Genomic DNA, 23963 nt, shown 5'->3' with positions numbered 1-23963 from the left:
AATTAATGTTTAATGATACAGTGTTGCTGGGGAGCTATACAGAGATGTGACCTGACCTAGGGTAGGGGCTCGAGAAAAGCCTGAGGCGATGACGCAGAATGGGAGATGTGAATGAATACGGTTAAGTAGGCAAAGCGGAGCGGGGAGAGACTTGTGGAGGAAAGCAGCACAGAGCTTTGGAGCGCCCAAAAGAAAATATGCATGGCTACACTGCGGAGAGCGAGTAAGAGAATCGGACCAGGCGAGTCCGGGAAAGTACAAAGAGTAAAGCTCCTGGAACAGGCAGAAAAGGGCGGGGAGAGGTGGCTCCACTTATAAACTACAATTCCCAGGAAGCATCTGGCAGACGGATGTGAGGTGAGGCGCGAGCCGCGACCTTTGAAGAAAGAAAGGAAGTGCTTCGGCGTCGCAGAGCCAGAGAAGCAGGGTAAGGTAGGTAGGGGCGCGGTGCGGGAGGGGCGGCCGGGCCGCGGCGGGTCGCAGTCGCCTGCTGCCGAGCGCGGCGAGGCTCCGTGTCGTCATAAGGCGGCGGCCATTTTCGCGGGCGGAGGCGGCCCGAGCGGGCGCTCAGAGAGCGAGGGCGGGCGGGCCTGAGGCGGTGCGGCGGCCGGGCGGCCTCGGCCACCCGGTAATCGCATCTTCTCCCGGCGTCTCGTTTCAGAGGGAGCAGTATGTCCGCGGAAGTCCCTGAGGCAGCCTCCGCGGAGGAGCAGAAGGTGAGTGTGCACGGGGAGCGGCCCCGGGGACTCGGAAGGCCCAGAGGAGAGGCTGCCGGGGGCCGGGCCTGCCGGGCGGCCTGCTCCAGCCGCGTGCGGAGGGGCGCGCCGGGAGTCGGCCCCGGGCGCCTGGTGCAGAGAGCGGGGGAAGCCAGTGCACCTCGGCCCTCCCGGCCGAGCTCTCTCCCACGTCTGCTGCCTGCTGGAACTCTGGTGCCTAGCGCCAACGTGGTGGGAGTTTGAACATTGTCCACGTCTTCGCCGAGGCTTGCCTTTTCTAGCGCCTTGGTGTGTCGCGTTTTCCCTTACACTCGACTATACATAGGAGCAGTTTCTGTGCGTGGAACCTAAGTTTTACCGTGAGCTTCACTTGCGTAGGAAGTTTTATTTCTCCCTTGGAGAACTAACTCTCCAACTACTGGTATTGTCCGCAAGCTCGTGTTTGCGCGGTGAGATAGACCTGGGTTGGCATTTCAGTTCCAGTCTTTGTTTGCTGTGTAACCTTGACCAGTTGCTCAGCTCCTTAGTTTTCAGTCTCCTCATCTGTAAAATAATAATAATACTTCATAAGGTTGTTGTGAGGCTTAAATGAGGTAGGTAACTTACAATATTTAGCGCCGTCTCTGCGCAGAAATGTGAGCCACTGAGATCTGCATATGGTACTTGACTGAAAATCAAAAGCTTGGAATTTAAATTTTTTTTACCAACTTAATTGGTCTGGATTTTCGTAGTAAATAGGAATATTTTATTTTTTTATTTTTTAATTTTTTTTAAAGATTTTATTTGAGAGAGAATGAGAGAGAGCACGAGAGGGAAGAGGGTCAGAGGGAGAGGCAGACTCCCTGCTGAGCAGGGAGCCCGATGCGGGACTCGATCCCGGGACTCCAGGATCATGACCTGAGCCGAAGGCAGTCGCTTAACCAACTGAGCCACCCAGGCGCCCAATAGGAATATTTCTTAAACTCACTTGTAATATTGAAGGAAAATGTGCCACAAATCAGTATAATTCAAATTATGAATATTAAGACTTTCTCTTTTATCGATGCTAAGTTCTTTATACCCCTTCCACCATTATTATTTCTGCTGCCCTACCCTCCAAGGTACTTGTGGCTGGCCTGCAAAGGCCCATGATATCTTGTTTCTTAAATTGTTGATGGAAAGTTACCAGCACTTTTTCTTGAAAAACCAGAGGGCATTATCATAGATAGATTTGGCCTAATGCTTGGACTTTGTTAAGGGCTTCTGCTTAATGTTCTACCCATGCTCCTAATCAGGTTGGAAATTTGCTTAGTGTATTAGTGTTCTAAACCCATTCCATATGTTCTTAACCGTGGTAACCTTCCTTTAGTTGGATGGTTTTGTTATATTGTAAGTATTTTTTAACAAGAAAACAGTAACATAAATAATAGGCCAAGTTATGATATTATTCGGGAATATTCCAGTGAAAATTATGTTGGATAATTTTTACACTTAACAAAAACATGGACTTTCAAGGCATGCATATGGTGTTTGTAATTGCTTGGGATTTAAGAATCCAGAAAAAAAATACAAACTGTGTCTGTGCTGTCTTGTCCTTAACATGGAAATCAATCTCAGTTTTGACTTCTCATGTACAATAGTGTGCTATGTAATTTTCTTTTATGAGATTTGTTAGTGTGGTGCCAGAGTGTAAAGTGTTGATTTCTACAGTGTAAATACTTTTTACTTGGAACTGCCTAATATTCTGTCCCTAACACTATTAACATGTCTTGAATGTTTTCTCTTCATGAATGTCTACATTAAAAAGTTAATTCAAGTCCTTTGATTTTTAGGGCTACTGTCATTAATACCAAAGTGTGTGGGTAATATAATGTCCCTTCTTGAATTAGGGATTGGCTGTAGGTGTTATGTGCCCGTAGCATGGATACCATCCCTAAACATGAGGAGAATGTGCAGAGTCACTTCTGTGTTCCTGTGGGCCAAATCACCTGTTTCTTCTATTTGGAAGAATAGTTAGATGACCTAAAAATTGGATTATTCTCTGTGTACCCAGTTGACCTTTCAATTAAAGTCAAAGTATTCAGCTAAAATACTTTTTTTTTAAAGATTTTATTTATTCATTTGAGACACAGAGATAGAGCATGAGCAGGGGGAGAGGGAGAAGCAGGCTCCCCGCAGAGCCAGGAGCCTGATGTGGGGCTCGATCCCAGGACCCTGGGATCAAGACCCGAGTCGAAAACAGACGCTTAACCATCTGAGCCACCCAGGTGCCCCCAGCTAAAATACTTTTGTAGTTTTATGGTACGCTAGCCTATTGCCTCTGAAAAATTAAGGTAAAGAGATAAGCCTGCATGGAGTAAAAGCTAAGTCACCGTTTCTCTTGAGTGCCCCTTGATAAGAGAAGAAAACCGTAGATACCACTGTTTTTTATTGGGATATTAATTAAATATGTACAAACATGAAAATATATAAACATCTATCTCTTTAATACTGCTTTAAAATTAAAATGGGCACGTGGAAGGCTCAGTTGGTGGAACATGTAACTTTTGATCCTGGGGTCGTGAGTTTGAGCCCCACACTGGACGTAGAGATTACTTTAAATTTTTTTTAATTAAAACAATTAAATACAAAATTAGTGTAAATTATTAATTCATTGTGGCATGGTATTTTGCTGAAAGTAAATTTCCAAAGTATTGAGAATGTGGTAGCAATTGTTAAGTTAAAGTGCAGGAACTCTTTGAGTATAGCAAGTTAATGCTCTCCCTGGTCGAATGGTGACTCAGTTCTCCTTTTTAAAGAGTAATCTGTGTGATCATTTAACTCTAAGGTCAAAAATACATCATTACATTTTAAATTCAGCTCTGTTCTTTTATTATCTTGGACAGAGTACTGCTTAGTCTCTGTCATCATAAATGAAAGCTCAGATGGAATTCATGTAGCACTTATTAGAGATGGGAATTCAGATGTGCTAGTGTGTGGTTATATTTTTTTCTTCTAGATTATCACTGAAGTGAAAACAAAACGTTAAAAATTAGAGACCTCTTGGATCTGTCATCTGTGAATTCCACTTTGAATAACACTAAGTTTAGTCGGACTGGTGTACGGTCTTGTCCTGGGGTGAGAGGAGGCATGTGGAGACTTAAAACACATAATTCTATGTTCATTGTGAGCATCTTAAGCTCAGGGACCCTCCTTTATTTATTTATTTTCCCATAGGATCTATCTTACCTGATTCATTCCATTCATTTCATTGTTCGGAAAATGTTGGTTGAATGAATTTTTCTCAGAAATTTTCAGTTGAAACCATTTCTGAAGTACTATTTCAATACAGATGACAATGCTTGTACTGCAGTTTATAAAGAAGAGGGATAGACTATAGTCATATAAAAACCTTTGATTAGACCCACTTAAGAAATCTGAATGAGGGCTCCTGGGTGGCTCATTCGTTAAGCGTCTGACTTCCGCTCAGGTCATGATCCCAGGGTCCTGGGATCGAGTCCCACATCAGGCTCCCTGCTCAGCGGGAAGCCTGCTTCTCCCTCTGCCACTCCCTCTGCTTGTGTTCCTGCTCTCGCTCTCTCTCTGTCAAATAAATAAATAAAATCTTAAAAAAAAAATCTGCATGAAAGTAGAGGAATGCATATATATATATTTTTTCATATATACAATGGTTTTTAAGTTTTTTAAAAATCTCAATAGGTTTTCTAGAGATTTAATTACAAGATTGATTAAATTAGTAAGATGTCTTAAAAGAAACTAACTCAAGTAGGGCTCTCAACTAAAATATTTTTGTCAGTTTAAAAGATAATGCTTGGTTGGGGCACCTGGGTGGCTCAGTTGGTTAAGCGCCTGCCTTTGGCTCAGGTCATGATACCAGGGTCCTTGGATCAAGTCCCACATCCTTGCTTAGTGGGGAGCCTGCTTTTCCCTCTGCCTGCCGCTCCCCCTGTTTATGCTCTCTCTCGTTCTCTCTCTGACAATAAATAAAATCTTTAAAAAAAAATAAAAGATGATGCTTGGTGCTTTTTCAAGTAGTAGAAAAGGAAGAGAAATATTGTGTAAATTACTTCCATTTATCATCATTAAAGAGTGGATACAAATTGCTTTCCTATTTTCCTAGTTTTTAAGGAATTGCTGTTAATACTGGCATTTTCTGGGGCTATCTTAACACTGCCTTTGGTAACTAAAAAGCTCAAGGGTGTTTTTAATTTTAATTTTTAAACCACAACCTGCTGGTCTGCTTTGTGTGCAACCATTGATTCTTATTAATCTAGAGATAAACCTCAGAAAAGTTTTAAAATGTTTCTCTTTGTTATCTTAACAAGTGTGCTATATAACTGTTTTAGGCTTGCCTCTGTTAGACTTTTATTCCTGAACCTGTGCTACTATAACATGAAATATTTCAAAGATGAACTGAGGGTGAAACTGTCAGGTGTTTAGAAAGTTTCTTAGCTATTGAAACAATTGGAGTACACTGTGTTCATTCATTAGGCTTTTACTGAACACCTGTTAAATGCCAGGCACTGTGCAAGTAGCAAGGATTTAATTGGACCACAGTACTTTTCCCTTAGAGGATGATAACAGTACTGATACTTTCCTGGCAATATCCCAAAGGATTTGTTGGCTTTCATTAATCTTTTCTATTTATTCATCAGTCAGTGCCTCAGTGAACATATTGCTGAGCAGGTAGAGGAGAATTTGCTTAGAGTGATCAGATTTTTATTGCTGATGTTGCTGTGTAACTTCTCTGCTGAAGTCTGAAAAGTGGTATCAATCATTCAGATTTATTAGCAGTCCATGACAGACTACATAATCCCTAATTTTTTGAATGTTCTTTTTTCTGTATGTTTTTATTTATGCCCCACCTACTTACAAAAAGGATATCTAATGTATTTCAATAGACTAGTTCACAAAAATTCAAGTGCCTAACAATATTAGGCTGTGTGCTAGGTGTAGAGTATACAAAAGATAAATTTATGTACTTGTTGAGGATAACCCTCATTTAAAATAATGTTTTTAGGAATTTTTTTTTGTACATGATATGCATATATCTTTGTCATGGTAATCCTGGGTTTCTGGTTTCCCAGTTTGTAGCCACAGTAAATGTTCCAGAATTCTAATGGCCCTTCTACACTTCTCCCCACCAAAGGTGTTATCAGCATAGGAACCACTTAGGTGATTGAATCCACTCACATTCTAGCATCTACTCAACGAAGTAGTAGAATTGCTGTATAACATAAAAGTTTCTTGGAGGATAAAATTTTGAAAACAGATTTGAATTTTTATTTTTTATTTATTTATTTTTTATAAAGAGGAATGAAATTTTTTTTTTTTTTAAGATTTTATTTATTTATATGACAGAGAGAGAGCGAGAGAGGAAACACAAGCAGGGGGAGTGGAAGAGGGAGAAGCAGGCTTCCCGCCGAGCAGGGAGCCCGATGTGGGGCTCGATCCCAGGACCCTGAGATCATGACCTGAGCCGAAGGCAGACGCTTAACGACTGAGCCACCCAGGCGCCCCCAGATTTGAATTTTTAAAAATACTTCCTGGTTAAGCTTATCATTCCCCTAGTTTTTTGATCCTTTCTGTTGTATCTGTTTTTTATTTCATTAACTTCTTTTTATTTTCTCCTATTCTGTTTGGGTTCCCTTCTTTGTTTACTAAAGTTGGATACATAGCTCATTGAGTTTTCGTTTTCTCTCTCTTTTTTTTTTAAAGATTTTATTTATTTTTTGACAGAGCGAGTGAGAGAGGGAACACAAGCAGGGGGAGTGGGCAAGGGAGAAGCAGGCTCTCTGCTGAGCAGGGAGCCTGATGTGGGGCTCCATCCCAGGACCCTGGGATCATGACCCAAGCCCAAGGCAGATGCCTAACGACTGAGCCACCCAGGCGCCCCATCGTTTTCTTTTTTAAATATAAGCCCTTTTGGGGACCTTTGTTGTATCCTACAAGTTTGGTTAGTATAGAGTTTTGTTTTTTTTTTTTAAGATTTTATTTATTTATTCATGAGAGAGAGAGAGAAGCGGAGGGAGAGAAGCAGGCTCCCATCTAGCAGGGAGCCCGATGTGGGACCCGATCCCAGTACCCTGGGATCACGACCTGAGCCGAAGGCAGACGCTTAACCATCTAAGCCACCCAGGCGCCTAAAGTTTTTATTATCAGTGAGTTCCATGTGTTTTTTTTTATTCCCATTTTTTTTAACCATTAATTATTTCAGTAATGTAGTTTTTTAGGTTTATACACATTGCAGTTTTAATGAGTTAAGCTATTTTAGTAATGTATTTTAATTTCCAAATAGTAGGGATATATAAATATTTTTATTTATTGTCTTTTTTTTTTTAAGATTTATTCATTTGAGAGAGAGAGAGCATGAGCAGGGGGAGAGGCAGAGGGAGAAGCAGGCACCTTGCTGAGCCAGGAGCCAGATGTGAGGCTCGATCCCAGGACCCTGGGATCACGACCTTAGCCGAAGGCAGACGCTTAACCATCTGAGCCACCCAGGGGCCCCTATTGACTTTTAATCTTATGAATTATAGTCATAGATGGTGATCTGGATGAAAATGGTTAAGACTTGCTTTATAGCTTAGTACTTCATCAATTTTTCCATTTGTGCTCGAGAAGAATACGTATTTCCCAGCTATTGGGTACAGAAATAAAATCTGGTATCTTGACTACTTTTTCTTTTTCACTTATCAGTTACTGAGGAAGCTGTGTTGAAATCTCCTATGCTGATAGACACTATAATTCTGTCAATTTTTGCTTTAAATATTTTGAGGCTCTTTTTTTTTTTAAGATTTTATTTTTAAGTAATCTCTACACCCAGCATGGGGCTTAAACCCATAACCCTGAGATCAGGAGTCACATGTACCAACTGAGCCAGCCAGGCTCCCCTTTTGTTTTGTTTTTAATCTCATATATTAAGACATTAAAATTTGAAAAGCTAATGTGTCAATCTCAGCGAAGTTGGGGGGAAATTATTAAAGTGACTTGTCAGTATACATTAATGTATGCCAATTTCTTTGCTATTACTTCCTAAATCTCAAGCCTTTTTCTTTCTTTTTTTTTTTTTAAAGATTTTATTTATTTATTTGAGAGAGAGAATGAGAGATAGCACGAGAGGGAAGAGGGTCAGAGGGAGAAGCAGACTCCCCGCCGAGCAGGGAGCCCGATATGGGACTCGATCCCGGGACTCCAGGATCATGACCCGAGCCAAAGGCAGTCGCCTAACCAACTGAGCCACCCAGGCGCCCAATCTCAAGCCTTTTTCAAGATTTATTTTCATTCTAGCTGAAATAAATGTTTAGCAATTACTTTATAGGATGTCCAGAAACATGGAATCACACCAAATTCTGTGTGCCCTTTTGCTTTTTTTAACATGACCATAGGGATGAATTGCTTATTTTACCTGATTTTATCAACTAGTGTCCTGTCTGGAGAGTAGAAACCACTTTGCGTATTTTAAACAGAAAGGGATGTGATTTAGGGAATTAGAATACAAATTATTAGAAGAAGGATGAAGGAATAAAGGGGGAAGATAATATTGTTTCTGGAGGTGAGGATTGCAGAAAGCTGTTGACTCTGCGCAAGTGAGCACTATTCTGAGCTCAGCATCCTCTCTGCATACTCTCATGTGGCAGCTGCAGTAGCCCCTGATTATCTGCTTGATGCCCCTCTGCAGGAGCTCCTGGGCTACTGCTCATCTTCACATTGTTGGTGGCTCCTCACCAGGAGTGTGGATTCTTTCTCCCATCTCTTAATCGGTTGTAGGTGTCATGGGCAGAACCTAATAGGAATTCAGTCTGGGAAATGTAGCTTCAGGCTTCTAACTATAGTGATTTAGGGGAGTGTTTTGTTTTGTTTTGTTTTGTTTTGTTTTATTTGATAGAGAGAGACACAGCGAGAGAGGGAACACAAGCAGAGGGAGTGGGAGAGGGAGAAGCAGCCTTCCTGTGGAGCACGGAGCCCAATGCGGGGCTCGATCCCAGGACCCTGGGATGATGACCTGAGCCGGAGGCAGACGCTTAACAACTGAGCCACCCAGGCGCCCTAGGGGAGTGTTTTAAAGAAGGATAAGTGTGGGCTGAATGCCAATGGACACAGTCTGCCACCTGACATGTTATTTATACTTCACTCTACAAGGTCCAAGCATTTCAACTTCCTTATCAGTAAGGTCTTATAACTGTACATTTGCAAAAAGTTAAGAATGTTTCTGTGTGATCCATGAAAAGTATCCTAGGTGTCTTGATGGTATGTACTGTGTTTTAAAAATGTAGCTTTGGTCATATTTTTCCCCCTTTTGGTGTTAAATGCAGCTGAAATTAGGAATCCAGCTACAAAGTTGGAGCTAGCAGACACTTGCTCTTGTGCTGTGTATTTGGCAAGAAAGTTCAAGGATTAATTTGTTTTTCTAGGACATATTATAAATCCATTCTAAACCTAAATGATATTTTCTTCTGTAGATGCTGTTGCCCAAAACACTTTTTATAGTAAACTATTTTGATTTAATTGAACATGCTTAACATTATATGTAAACATAAACATGAATATATTCCTTATTTAGAAAATAAGGGAATGCCAGGTACAGTGGTATATTGTGTACAACTTTCTTTCCTTCTCTTAAATGAGGGAAACCTGCAGAAACACTGGAAATTAGGGAAAGTTGCGACCCTTATACCAGAAACTTTAAGGAATTTCTCTTACAAATAGAGAACCGATAAATCAACTCAAACAAAGGAAGTGGAGAGCCTTTATTTCCCAGGCCCAAAAAAGCTGGATGGTTTTAGTGGAAATGTAGGACTCTGCTAACATCCTTTAATTTGAATGTGGGAGGACTCAAAGGCTGTAATCAAGTTACAGTCCTTTTCAACTAACATCCAAATTTAATGTTAACCAATTTATAAAACAACTGTATAGGGGGACCCAAGAATAGGTTCCTTCTCCCAGTTCCCCTAAGTAGCACCACTGTCAATACAGCTGGACCTATAGCAGCTAACTACAGTGAAAGCTGAGCCACTGAAGAGAAACTCCAGCCTGCCTTCCTGCACTAAACTGGTAACCTTAAATTTATATTATTTCTTTAGCTTTTGTGGTGAATACAGTATAGTCCTACCTTACATATTACATAGGGGTTAGATTCTAAAGTCAGTAAGGCAGGAATTGCATATAATTAAAATCACTCTTGAAAAACCCCAATGAAGTCATAATCATAGTGGAGACAGTCCCATCAATTCTCAAAAGGAAAAATAGTCACTTTTTTAATCTAATGGTTGAACAGATGTCTGGGCTGATTCTTCAGTTGATTGACAGCTGAGGTGGTAGACTTGTAGTGGCTGAGTTTTTTAATACTAGAATGATAAACAAAACATTGATACACTTAAATTCTGAAAGAGACCCAGGATTGAGGTCATCATGGGATTAGCAGGTTTGCATCACACACCTCACACTTGAGCTCTCTCTGGGGCATACTCTTCTTGAATGGAATGACTGGCAGAATCACTGATACTATTTAGAGTCTCTATCTCTGGCAGAGCATACTTAGTTGAATTTTGTGTATATCAAGTGAGTGATGTGACCACTTAAAGAGACTGAAAATCTAGATAGATGCATGGAACGGTAGCATAAAAGGAAGGTAGAACACTTAAAGCAGAAGGGAGCATACATAAAAAGGAAGCCCCATAGAAAAAGTGTATTTGACAGCAGCAGCAGCTTTAATCTCAAAATACTCCAAGACTAAAAATGAGAAGACGTTCTAACACATGAGGAAGCTGGTCAAGATGAAGGAAACATTGACGACGTATAAGCCGAACAGAGCTGATTATAAAGCATGTATGAATATAACTTTGAAGAAAATGCATGCAAAAATCCTAAGTCATTTTGGGCATAAATGATTTGCTTGCTGTACAGGAACAGAAGGCTTGGCATTTATGGATATTCATTCATTTTTGACATCCCTAAATAACTTGGAAGAACTGAGATATGGAGAGGTATGTGATTTTGCCTAGCTGGTATGTGGCAATGAGTCCATTAGCTGGAAGGTGCACTTCAGCATTGCCTATCAGGGAAACTTTGTTTTTCTTGATTCATTCATTCTTCAGTACTTACCTTAAAGTGATAAACACTGCTCCCCTATAAAATATGGCTCTTGGGAAGAAAGTGGACCAAATCAAAACTGGTGTTAAAAGTGAGTAGGCTTGAGTGGACTCTTGCCTCTCGGCCCTGCAGCCCCAACCTGCAGGCGGGGACCATATACACATGAAAGGGGGAATGAAGAGGAGTTGAGAAGAGGAGAAAGAATAAGGAGAAGAGACAGGACCTCTTTCAGCTTGACAGATAGTTTCTGTTGACCATGAAGGGATGGCTAGGACACCGCAATCACTCCACAGAGTCTGTAGATGGGATCTTGGGAAAACTGAAAAAAGTCAATGCAAGAAAAATGTCCCTTCTTAGATGCCAGTGGTATGAGCAGTTATACTGTATAGACACCTAATGTAGGGGGTATACCACCATGTCCTGAAATGAGACATAATTATTCGAAAGGACTGACCTATTCCCAGGACTGAGACTGATTCAGTGGGTTATGGGATAATCTGCCAACTCAGTTTTTGGACCATGAAACTTCTTGGGAAAGTTTCAAATGGGGGAATGATGGAGTTTAGGACATGCTGCCCCAAAATATGGTACCTTGGGATTTTGGATCTTTAAGCTGAAGGAATTTGAGAAATGGTATGTGCAGGAAGGACTTTTTGACCTTCCCCTGAAGCAGGTCATTAGATCCTCAAATGAGAGGTGCCTTCCCTATAATCGGAGATAGAGGAACACTGAGAAGACTGAAGAAATAGGCCTTGCTTTTTTCCTCTATTTACCACTTTCATCTCATATTCCCTTTTTGCCCTATCGTATTTTTTTCATTTTCTCTCTACTTTTGATTAAAGCTAGTATAAAAATCAGGTTTAACCATCTTTGGTCTTCATCCTTATGAAGCCTCCTATATGACATAAAATTTGTATTAGGTAAATTTATGTTTTTTAAAAAAAAATGAATAGGCCTAGGCGCAGCTGGCTGGTTCAGTTGGAAGAGCCTGCAACTCTTGATCTTGGGGTCATGAGTTTAAGCCCCATGTTGGTGTAGAGCTTACTAAAAAAAAAAAAAAAAAAAAAGGCATCTGGGTGGCTCAGTTGGTTAAGCATCTGACTTCGGCTCAGGTCATGATCTCAGGGTCCTAGCATTGAGCCCCGTGTCAAGCTCTGTGCTCAGCAGGGAGTCTGCTTGTCCCTCTGCCCCTCTCCCAGCTCCTGCTCGCTCGCTCTCTCAAATAAATAAAATCTTTTAAAAGAAAAAAGTTAATCTTAAAATATTGACAGTCATTTGGTCAGAAAACACATTTTGATACGTTACAGAATGGGACCTTTGGCATGAGCAGTGTTATTAAATATGGGGAGAAATTAGGGAATAATATACACTGATATGAAGGTTGACAAAGATGTTTTTCTTTAAAAATACCGAGGCTGGGGGCACCTGAGTGGCTTAGTTGGTTAAGCTACTGCCTTCGGCTCAGGTCATGATCCTGGAGTCCCAGGATCGAGTCCTGCGTTGGGCTCCCTGCTCGGCGGGGAGTCTGCTTCTCCCTCTGACCCTCCCACCTCATATGCTCTCTCTCTCTATCTCATGTTCTCTCTCTCAAATAAATAAATAAAATCTTAAAAAAAAAAAATACTGAGGCTGGGTGCCTCGCTGACTCAGTCGGTGGAGCATGCGACTTTTGATCTTGGAGTTGTGAGCTTGAGCCCCATGTTAGGTGTAGAGGTAAGAGAAATAAATTCTTTTAAAAAAAATAAAATAAAAATAACCAAGGTCTTCTTTATTGAGTTAGGGAAAACCTGCTGGTAAATAAGCTGTTGTTAATTCCTATTAAAGAATCTCAGAGAGTCCAGTCATACATGAATTTGCATTAACAGGAGATCAGATCTTTTTTTGTATTTTAACAGTATTAAGATGGTTCTCTAAATATAGGCAAAGAGCTGATGAATTCCATGGAAGGTGACTAACTATAAATGTATTATACATGACTGGAAAGTAATGGCAAGCAAGATTTCAGAGCTGAGTTATCTTGATATTTTTATCCAGTGTGTGGGGTGTACACATGCATCACAGCTATAATAGAACTATCACATGGATCATTTGAAAAACAAGACAGAGATGTTTTAAAAGCTTCTGTGCTTGATTTCTTAGTCAGATGCTGCATTATTTGGCACTCGACAACTAAAGTCAGGATCCAGATATTAAAAGGCTAATTATTTTAAATAAAAGTGAATTGGAATAGACAAGTAATTTATTTTAAATTATTTCAGGAAATGGAAGATAAAGTGACTAGTCCAGAGAAAGCTGAAGAAGCAAAATTAAAAGCAAGGTATCCTCATCTGGGACAAAAGCCTGGAGGTTCAGATTTCTTAAGGAAACGATTACAGAAGGGGGTAAGTTCTCATGTGTAATCTTCAAATGCTTAAACCCTATGAACTCAGTGTGATTGCAGTTATGAAATGGGTGTCTGTTTATATATAACTGTGTACCTTACCAGATATAGATATATATAGAGATATATATAATTTTTCCAATATTTTATACTGGTTATTGTATAAATATGTATGATAAGAATGAGCAGCTCATCACTTTAAACTGTCAGAAAGTACATGTAGAAAGTACAGATAATAATAGAGCAGAACCCATGTACCCACCACCCAGATTTAGTATGTTAATATTTTGCCATATTTACTTCAGTTTTATCTTTGTAAGAAGGAAAATGTTGTAGATATAGTTGAAACCTACCAGATGTGTGTGTGTATATATATCCTTCCACCCTTCTTTTCGAAAGCAGCGATTATCCAGAAGCTGGTATATATCCTTCTGCCCATATTTTTTTTTTAACCTTTACCTGTTTTAAAGATGATTTCCGTGCAAAGACCAGAAATATTTTTTATTTGGATGAAATGGTCACTTATAAAAGCAGAGCTTATTATCTCCTTTACATAATATATTTTACAGAGTTACTCTAATACAATTTATGCATGGTAATTTTAATAGTTCATATTACTGAAAACATTTTTTCAAAATCTTACCAATTCTTTGTGAGGTGGAAACCATTGCTTAATAATGAGATCTGAGTTGAGATAATGCTACTTGTTCGTTCCTTAGGTTTTCTTTTCTAACCCCTTTGGAAAAAAATTAAAGGACTCCATCTTTGGTTAAAGTACATTTAAATGATTTACCACACAGGGAACAGGGAAAGATGAAGAGAACTGTTAAATGAATCAGATGCCAAATCATGTTTTTCCTTGAATAAATACCTTGAACATACTGGTATCTGCTGTTTGGTTAACAAACACATGTCCGTATGTACATGTATGTTTATATGTATAGGTATTGGCTATAGTTAATATATGGATTATTTTCTCAAATCAAATTGCAAAAGGATAGTTTTTTTCCAGCTTTATTGAGATACTATTGACATAACATTGTGTAAGTTTAAGGTGTACACTGATGATCTGATACGCATACATGTTGTGAAATGCTTACCAGTAAGGTTAGTTAACACATCCCTTACCTCACATAATTACCGTTTTGTTGTTATAGTGAAAACATTGAAGCTTTACTCTCATAGCAACTGTCAACTATACAATTCAATATTGTTAACTTACTGTACATTAGATCCGTGGAACTTATTCATCTTACAATTGAAAGTTTATGCCTTCTGACCAGTATCTCCCTATTTCCCCCATCCCACAGCCCCTGGCAACCACATTCTGCCATTTCTATGAGTTCACTGTTTTTAGATTCTACATGTAAGTGAAATCATACACTCTTTTTCTTTATACCAAGAGAGTATAGTAACATGGCACCTGGCTGGCTCAGTCGGTAGAACATGTGACTCTTGATCTCCAGGACGTGAGTTCGAGCCCCATGTTGGGGGTAGAGGTTACTTTAAAAAAAATAAATAAAGCTCACCTAATAAAAATTCTAACAGAATTAAAAATAAATAGATAAAAACTTATTTTTAAAAGTGGTAAACTACAGAATTTTTTTGTTTTATATGAAAGAATAATGTTCACAGCTTTGAAATACTAGGATGGCAGGTAGGAATTACACCAGGTATATAAAGACAAAACCTCTAAGGGGCACCTGGGTGGCTCAGTTGGTTAAGTGACTGCCTTCGGCTCAGGTCATGATCCTGGGGTCCTGGCATCGAGCCCCATGTCTGGCTCCCTGCTCAGCCGGGAGCCTGCTGCTTCTCCCTCTCTTCCCTGCTCGTGTGCTCTCTCACTATCTCTGTTGCTATCTCTCTCTCTCTTTCTCAAATAAATAAATAAAATCTTAAAAAAAAATAAAAGCATTATTACAAAGATAATGTAATGAGGGAGTAAATAGAAAAGCAGAATGAGAAACATGTTCATTACCAATATAGCTATGTAGAATGTATTTATATCTAGTCTAATTTTGAAATGGTCCCATGGTGTGGTTTTAGTTATGAAATAAATTATGTAATCATCTCTATTAAATTATTAGTTGGATTTGATTATTAAGTGTTTAGGAAACTTTTTTCCTTTGCTAATCTCTAGCATTATTTATGCTAACAAGCTTTCTTCCAACATTTGGGCTGTTGTCTTTGTAATTTTCCTCTAGCTTCACTATGGCTTTTTAAATTTCTTTAAGTCAGAATTTATAAACATTGTATCTTGGAGTTGGTACTGTAAATAGTTGGGAAAGAGAAAATGGTGCTTGAATCAAGAAATAATTATATAGAATTTGAGAAGGGAACTCTTGGATGATTTTGCATTATACCAAAATGTCAGTGAATAAGCACTTTTATATTAGGGAAATGAAGTCTTACATTCAGCTATATCATTTCTTACTATTTTAAAAGGGTTTTGATTTATTTTTTAGATGTCTGGATCACAGGGAGGGTCTTGGGTTTTGGTCTTTAAGTTACCTTAGTATCTTTAAACAGTTTCTTCTTCATTTGGGAGGGTCGATTAGATAACTTATATTTAGTCCCTTTCTGTTTTACTGTACTCGTTAATGTTTAATGTTATTACATCTGTTTTAGGCTTTTCACAGTGTAGCTTGTATATTGTAACACACAGACTGTTAAAGCTGGGAGGGATATCAAGAAGCAGTCTGGCCCATATTTTTTCATATTTGTGGAATTCGTGAAGCCCCAGAAAAACTGAGCATTCAGTTTTTGTTAAGATTTTATTTATTTGAAGGAGAAAGCACGCGTGGGGGTGGGGGACAGAGGGAGAAGGCTAAGCAGACTGCACTGAGCACAGAGCCTGATGCGGGGTTCCATCTCATGACCCTAGATCGTGGCCTGAGCCAGAATTCAGAGTCCGATGCCTAACCCACTGAGCCACCCAGGCGCCCCAAGGATTCAGTTTTAAGAAACATGGCCTTAAAAGTTTGTCACTTTAGGTGATCACTTAGTGTCAATGCAATTATAAATACTGATGTAAGTGTGGCTCCTAAATTTGGGTGGGAGGAGGCTTTTATAAGTTTGTCACCCAGACGATCCAGAATGTTTTAAGTTTTAAAGATTATCACTTAAAATGCAAAATTTTTACATTGTTGAAGACAACTAATATTGCCTTGTTAGGCTATGTCTATCCTATGGTGAGAGACGTCGATTTAGTTCACTCTTCTCTCTAGAGCAGTTATAATAATTGTTAAACACTGATTTTAGTTTTGTCTCTGGCCACATTAAATAAATTTAATTCCTTTTCCCCATGCAGAGTAGCCTAACAAGTAAGTGAGAACCCCTTGTGATGAACTTTTGCTTACTATAAAATAGGTATCATTAGCAACTAACTTTATTACTTTGGGGAAAATACTCCTAAATTTTGTACTGTGTGTTAACTTTCTCATTTTGTGCTTTTGACTCAGTGAAGAATTGGGCAGTCTGCTTTGTTCTCCCCTAGAAGCTACTAAATTTCAGAAGTAACTTTCTAATATGACATTCAGAAGTTCTGAGATGTCTTTTCACTATACTCATTTTAAAACATACAGAAATAGGGACGCCTACGTGGCTCAGTCAGTTAAGCATCTGCCTTTGGCTCCGGTCTTGATCCCAAGTCCCACATCGGGCTTCTTGCTCAGCAGGGAGCCTGCTTCTCCCTCTGCCTGCAGCGCTCCCTGCTTGTGTGCATGCTCTCTCTCTCTGACAAATAAAATCTTAAAAACAAAACAAAAAAACCATGCAGAAATAAAGCTGCAGCAAGCCTTAAAAAGGACCTGGTCCACATTCCCTTGTTACTGCTCAGTGTGTTACATGTATAGTGACACATAAAAAGCAGTTTTCTGGCTTTAGGCCCTTTGGCTTTAGGCCTGATCTGGCTTATCAAAGAATAGTCCCTTGAGGGAGGCAGCCACTGAGACCTTTTCCCAGGCCACTCAACAATCTTAGACTAAGCTCTGAATTCTCATCTGCTTTATTTACCGCACGAGATAACCCCTGAAGTCTCAAAGAGAATTTTTTTTTTCTTCCTTCACCTTTTGTCCATGAGGCACTCATCTCATTTCTGGATTATTCCCTCTTTACCTAGAAAGGTTAGGTTACCCTCCTTTGAGCACTCATAGCACCTCATGTACTAAAAACAGTATAATGGTTGGAGTATTTGACTGTTGTGCTTCTTTCTCTCTCTATCCAGGACTCTCACGTGCCTTAACAGGCACTCAGTGAAGGTAGGTTAAACACGATAGGTGGAAGTCAGAAACCAGGCAAATTTGTCTGTTTTTACTCTGAAACAGATAATTCATGTAGATTAGCTATATTAAGGTTGATCTTTAGCTCTCCTTAAAATTTCAATTTTAGCGATAAAAGGGTATCATTATTACCTTATTCATCCCTCCACCTTAAAAGAGTGATAGTTGTACTTAGGCAGTGTCTTAAGTGAAAAACAAGAGGTGTAGGATAGGGATGTGCATTTTAAGTGATAATTTCTAATGACTTTATTTCTTCTGTTACCCTAGCATTTATATTTTAACCTTAATTTCGATTTTAGTGAACTGCTCTAATTCAAATAAATGATTTTAAATCCTTGCAGAAATGTTCATCCTAGATATCAGGAACTATAATAATACAAGGTTAATTGAAAGTGTGTGGCACATCCTAAATGCAAGTTGATGGATTGTTCTTATTTTCAAAATAATTTAAGCAAGAATTTTAGTCTGGTTTTTCTGTTAGTACATGAAAGCTTTGCTATTTCACCTATATTAATGTTGTTTAAATTTTTTTAGATTAACTTATTTTATCTACATGTTAATCAGTATGATTGCATATCAGAGTTTTAAATTCCAGTCTCAATTTTTTTTTTCTCGTAGCAAAAATATTTTGATTCTGGGGATTACAACATGGCTAAAGCCAAAATGAAGAACAAGCAGCTTCCTACTGCAGCTCCGGATAAGACAGAGGTCACTGGTGATCACATTCCCACTCCACAGGATCTTCCTCAACGGAAACCATCCCTTGTTGCTAGCAAGCTGGCTGGCTGATTAAAAGAGCTGAACTGCATGAATCTTCTAATTCCCATTATTTCTCCTTAATATGTTACTTCTCTGCTTTTTATTTCCTTTCATTCACTAAGTCATTTGAGAATGACAGCTTTGCAGGTAGCGGTAGTGTGTGCTGCTATTGTAAGGGAATATACGTGTGTAGAGTTTTGATTAGTTTTAACAGTGCACTGATAAAGAGAACATGTTAGAGCAACATAATCTACTTGAAAATAATTGTATATATTACCTAACTTCTAGTGTAGGACTGATTCAACAAGTAACAAGCAAGTTTTACAATTGTAGTATTTTGGCTTTCTTTAATTCATCTTAATTATAGCTTTGTATGTTACTCTTATTTAATATAACCTCTATTGTATTGATTTCTTCTGTATTTTCCTTTTGGATTTTGTAAAACAAGTTTAAGACCACAAGTTGGAAGGAAGATCACACTCTTCAAACAAAAATAGATGGGGCTCTGAAAGATTTGTTTCTCTGTGCTTGAACTTGAATGGCCTTAAACCTGTTTCAGCTTTAACAATAGAATTTTACTTGGGCAATATTTGCCCATTCTGGTGTAACTTATGTGACTAGTGCTTAACAGCTGCCGTTGAAGCTAGTATTCTTATTCCGTTCTGTAGTGTTAGAATATCTTTTGTTGAAGATGTGAATGAAGTGTGCATGTGCATCGACTGTTGAATTCACTTTTGTGCCATTTTTGTAAATACAGTAGTTTTGCACAACCTCTCATAAATGTCTGTATTAATTTCACATACTAAAAAGTAGATGATGTGCCAACCAGAAGCACAAGAGTTCCTACACAAAACTCTGTATGTCATTAGAGCTTTTGTATAGTAAGAGTAGTTTACAATCTTGGGCTTATAGAATACCAAACAAATCTTTGCTTAGTCTGTCATAGACCTAAGCTTTTTCGTTTGTTACTAATATCCATGACATCCAGTGGCCTTGTGCAGATATGATATGTTGCTTAGGCATATCTTTTGTCCTATGCAGAACATTTTCATTTTGACTTTTATGAAAATTGCAATTCATGTAATTTATATAAACTTTTTTAATGTAGAAACTTTTTACTTCCACAGTCAGTTTGGGGGACACGAGAATAAAAGGCTTCGATACTCTGCCTCCTGTGGCCCCTTCCTCCTTTTTTTCTTGCTTCTTTGACTCAAGTCGTGTTCAGCTGTGCTGTTTAGTCTATTCAGAAGCATAGGTGTGTATCTTCACTCTTGAAATTTGCTCTGCTGAATGCTATATTTTATAACGGAATGATGTTTTTCTTATAATTTCTCAGTTGTTAATTAACCACTCTTAATCCTGTATTATTACTAATATTTGACACTTGTTTAAATAAAAGGAACTTTTTACTGAAACAAATACTTGAGAAGACTGGCCCAGGAACCTATGTCAGGATGAGCTGAATTCTGGTAAATAATTTTAAGTAAGCTAAGTGACTTACACTTGTGACACTTAGAGTCATTTATGTGGTAGGTGAAACATACTCATATTAAAATATTTAGATATTTTACTTCTATAGATGTCACTTTAATAAAATAATCAATTTAATTTTACTTGTGATTTATCTAGTTAGTAAGAATTTTAATTAACAGACTTTATCAGGATACATTTACTACTCTTTTAAGAGCTCTTCCTATAGGTGATATAATGCTATAGCATGACAGTGAAGATCAGTAGCCTGAGATGATAATATTTTTTTCTTTGTCTTTGACTTGCACGGGGCCTCCCCTCTTTTCAGATCCAGGCATTTTTTCTAGATCTTGGCTCCATCTGTATACTTGCTTTCCTGTGACTCCAAACAAATCATTGTAAATGGTGCCTTGAGCATAGCACCTGCACTTAAAGGCTGCCTAGCACTCTGAGTAAGGCTTGCTGATTATCTTCCTGTTCCACCCACCCCAAAAGGCAGAAAAGCAATGAAGTCAGTAATGTTCTAGTGTGTAATTTTAAGGATCAGTTATATATAAATATATTTGTGTTGGGAGCAAGTAGATTATTCCACAATATGTATAATCATTGTAGGATCCATTTAAGAATTAGGAAATACCCCAAAGTAGAATTTGTGTAGTGTCTAGTCTTTTTTTTTTTGGATGATATTTGCAAGCTGTCAACATTAAATTTACACATTAGAGATGATTAATCTGAAAGATCACAGAGACCATGTTATTCTTGACCATGATAAGACTCCTGCTGTGGTTTGCAACAAGTGATATAACCTCTGTCTAAGTTTTATTTGTAAAATACAATGCTGATATTTAACCTACCTCAAAACTTGTTGAGGATCTGTGAAATACTGAGTAAGTGCCCAAAATAAAATACTGTTGATTGTCTTTTTATTGAAAGTAAGTTTCCTCATTAAACCAACCTGCCTTCTGTAAAGTCACAGTGCTTAAAATCTCAGGATTTTCCATTAGGGAAAGACCTGTCAGTAAGAATTGTTAGGTATAATCGCTTAGCCTCCATTATTGGTGCTTGGGATACAGAGGTTTTTAATTTTTCTATTTTTTTGTTCTGCCTCAAGTCTCAGTTTACTGAAGACATACTTGCAGACTGTTCCACCATTGCTTGAATGAAGATGTTGACTAGTTGAGCTTAATTCCCCATTTCTCTGATTTGAGAGTTGTGGTTTGAAAAATGGCTAATTTTAATTTTCTTATTTATTGTAAATGAATGTTGGAGTCAACTGAAGTTCAGGGTAACAAATATTTCATGAAAGTTGGCTAAAGTCTGAAATGAATTACCTGTTTCATGTCCAGTTGCTCCCACTTTGGTAGTGCATTTTGAGAAACATTTCATTTTTGAAGGCTACGTCTGACAAACAATTATAGTTTTTGGCATGTTGAGATAGTAAGAATTGTTGGATTGTTTTGATGAACTGGCGGTAGCATGTTTGCAGTCTATTTACAAGTTATTCAGTACTCACGCGCTGCTGACCTAAAAATAAGTTAACTATTCATCAAGGCAGGCCGGGTGAGGCCTCTCTCTACTTGTTCTTGAAAAGTTGGAATTAGTTGCTCTTTTTACTTGATGTAACAAAACCATACCTCTGGATATTTATTGATACTTCTTACTAAATCAGCCATGTATTCTTTCTCAATTCATATTAGTGACGTTTTATCAAAGCTGAAATACAATCTCTACTTAAATTGTGCTGTAAATGTGGTGGTTGGTGATCCAGGGGCAGGTAGCCTATAGGAAGAGCACACCTGAGTGGCAACTAAAGTAAGTTTCTCTGGTGGCCTTTTCACACTCCCCAGCATTCAAACACATTTCTTGTACTTTTCCTTTTCCTTTTTCACCTCATTTTATTTCACCCCCCCATCTTTACTTCTTAAGCCTCCAGATGGCATTCGTTAAATGGTGTTTAGGGCTAATGAATTATCAACCTTGAATATCCTTCCCAATAAGCCACATTTAGGACACATTTTTAATTTTCTAAAACACTATCCTAATCTGGATGACTAATTTGAGCCGCTGTCCCAACTCTGCAACTCAGCATACACTGCCAGTCTCCCCCTCCCCCATATTCTTTCTCCCCCTGACTCCCTACCACACTTTATAAAACTAGGATCAAAGAAATGTCATCCTGGGATTGTTAATCTAAGGATTTAAAAACACCAATTTTAATACTGTTTTACTAGTTTTGGCCTTTAAAGTAGGTAGACTTACGGGTTTTATTCTGCAAATTGCTAGTGGTTATGAAACCATTCATGTATGTTTGTATTATGTTATTATCAACCAAATAGCGTTTGGAAAAAACACCTAATTAATAAGCCCTCAGTTACTGCATCTCTCATTTGTGATGCAATAGGACACTTTGCCTGTATTAAAAGGGCGAGGAGAATGCCTTTTTTGTTGAACATGTCTATAGAGTTGGCAGTTAATGCTGAAATTTGTCAAATAGCCCTTCCAAAATTACACTTGTGAAAATACAAAAAAAAATAAATTGATCTACTTAATTTCTATTCATTTTATTTGCAGTTTTTGTCTTATTTAAATGTTACATTTTTCAGAATATTTTCTAAAGTTGATACCTTTAGATTTCAGTTACTACTATATGCATAAAGAATTTTCTTAGTCTTTTTTGTTTTAATTTAAATAATGTATGATAATGAGATCCTAGCTATCTTCTATTTGTAAAGGCTTTGTGATTAACTTTAAATGTTTGCGTATTTTGAGTCTTCATCTCATGTATAAAGCACTGTAGTACCATATGTCAGACATGGATGAGACAAGCTTACGTTCTGAGAAATTATATGATATTTAATGCAAGGTAGAAGGTGTTAACATTCCTTAGGAGAGGTAGAAATAAAGTTCTGGGAAGTCTAGAGGAATGAGTTATTCAATTTAGGGGGTAAATGGGATGAGTGGTAGAGGACAGACTTTTTTTTTAATATATATATATATTTAAGATTTTATTTATTTATTGGACAGAGACAGAGACAGCGAGAGAGGGAACACAAGCAGGGGGAGCGGGAGAGGGAGAAGCAGGCTTCCCGCCGAGCGGGGAGCCCGACTTGGGGCTCGATCCCAGGACCCTGGGGTCATGACCCGAGCTGAAGGCAGACGCTTAACGGCTGAGACGCCCAGGCGCCCCGAGGACAGACTTTTGAGAGGTGGGTTGCTGCAGGCATGGGTAGGAGGCAAGGGAGATGGAAGAGCATTTTAGTAGAGGGATTGTTATTTTCAAATAGGCAAGGACTTGGAAAAATGTGGACCGATGAAGTTTGGTTGGAGAATGTAGCATGTGAAGGAAGGAATTCTTGTATTTTCTCCTTAACCTTGCCCTTTCTTCCAGTCTTCAATTCAGTAAATGATACCACCATGCATTTACCCACTCAGGTACTCAAACCAACCTTGGAGTCATACTTGATTCCTTAAAGGCGGTGACCAAGAGCCACCAAAATATACTGAATTTGTTGATCTCTCTCCATTGCTGGCCCCACACCCCAAGCCGCTAATATTTCTTAGCTGGACACTTGGCTGTGGTTCCTAACACATCACTTTGTGCTCCCATCCATCCCCCTGCTTTGTCCTGCTCCCATTCTTATAAGCACTTAAAAATGTTCCAACCTTATTTCTGCCTGTATTCGATATATTTCTTTTCCATTAGACATTTCCCCTGTTTCATGGCTTGGTTGACAGTAACTCATTCTAATCTCGGCTCAACTTTTAACTTCCTTAGAGGGAGATGTAATTCATTATTGTATCCCTAGCATATACATACACTCAAATGCTTATGGAATGAATAAAATGAAATGGAATATTGGGTTGGACCTGTAATTGGTAAACCAGATTAAGGATATGGTTGCAGGGAAAAAACAGTCTCAGCTCTGCCTAGCCTTTCTTTCATTGAGGTTGGTCTTTATACTTTTATTCTCTAAATGAGAAAGTGTCAGAGAACTTTGCTGTCATAAACCTCACATCACTGAAATTGGTATACCTGATTTTTCATAGCAAGGATGGATTAGGTGTTCACTGCTTTGCTCTTGCTTGTGATCATAACCTTGCAAGCATTCTCCATGTGACATCCAAGGCTCTTTACTGCCTTATTACCAATAACAGGCTGATTAGTGTATTGTAGACTCTTGTTATTGTAAACTCACATACAAGCTAATGTTTCTAATGAAACATCTTTGTCTACAGATGTAAAATTGACCCTTGAACAATGCAGGGGTTAAGGTGCCCAACACCCTGCAT

General features: G+C 38.6%; 1 protein-coding gene across 2 annotated transcripts; it reads left to right on the top strand.

Moving 5' to 3' along the window:
* Positions 1-383: 383 nt before the first annotated feature.
* On the top strand, positions 384-22232 carry ARPP19 (cAMP regulated phosphoprotein 19). Of its 2 annotated transcripts, none has more exons than XM_028100298.2 (4): positions 384-432; positions 662-716; positions 13043-13165; positions 18063-22232. In XM_028100298.2, the coding sequence occupies exons 2-4, from the start codon at positions 672-674 to the stop codon at positions 18231-18233; spliced, it is 339 nt and encodes a 112-aa protein (XP_027956099.1). In that variant the 5' UTR covers positions 384-432; positions 662-671; the 3' UTR covers positions 18234-22232. The 2 variants fall into 2 exon arrangements, with proteins under 2 accessions (XP_027956099.1, XP_027956100.1); XM_028100299.2 differs by having other exon boundaries at positions 409-427.
* The last annotated feature ends 1731 nt before the right edge of the window (positions 22233-23963 follow it).

Source organism: Eumetopias jubatus, unplaced genomic scaffold (assembly GCF_037043125.1).
Source record: "Eumetopias jubatus isolate StellerSeaLion01/CBP00866 unplaced genomic scaffold, mEumJub1_p1.0 scaffold_7, whole genome shotgun sequence".
NCBI lineage: Eukaryota > Metazoa > Chordata > Mammalia > Carnivora > Otariidae > Eumetopias > Eumetopias jubatus.
The sequence above is the reverse complement of the archived record's forward strand: the minus strand, read 5'-3'. Positions and strand labels throughout refer to the sequence as shown.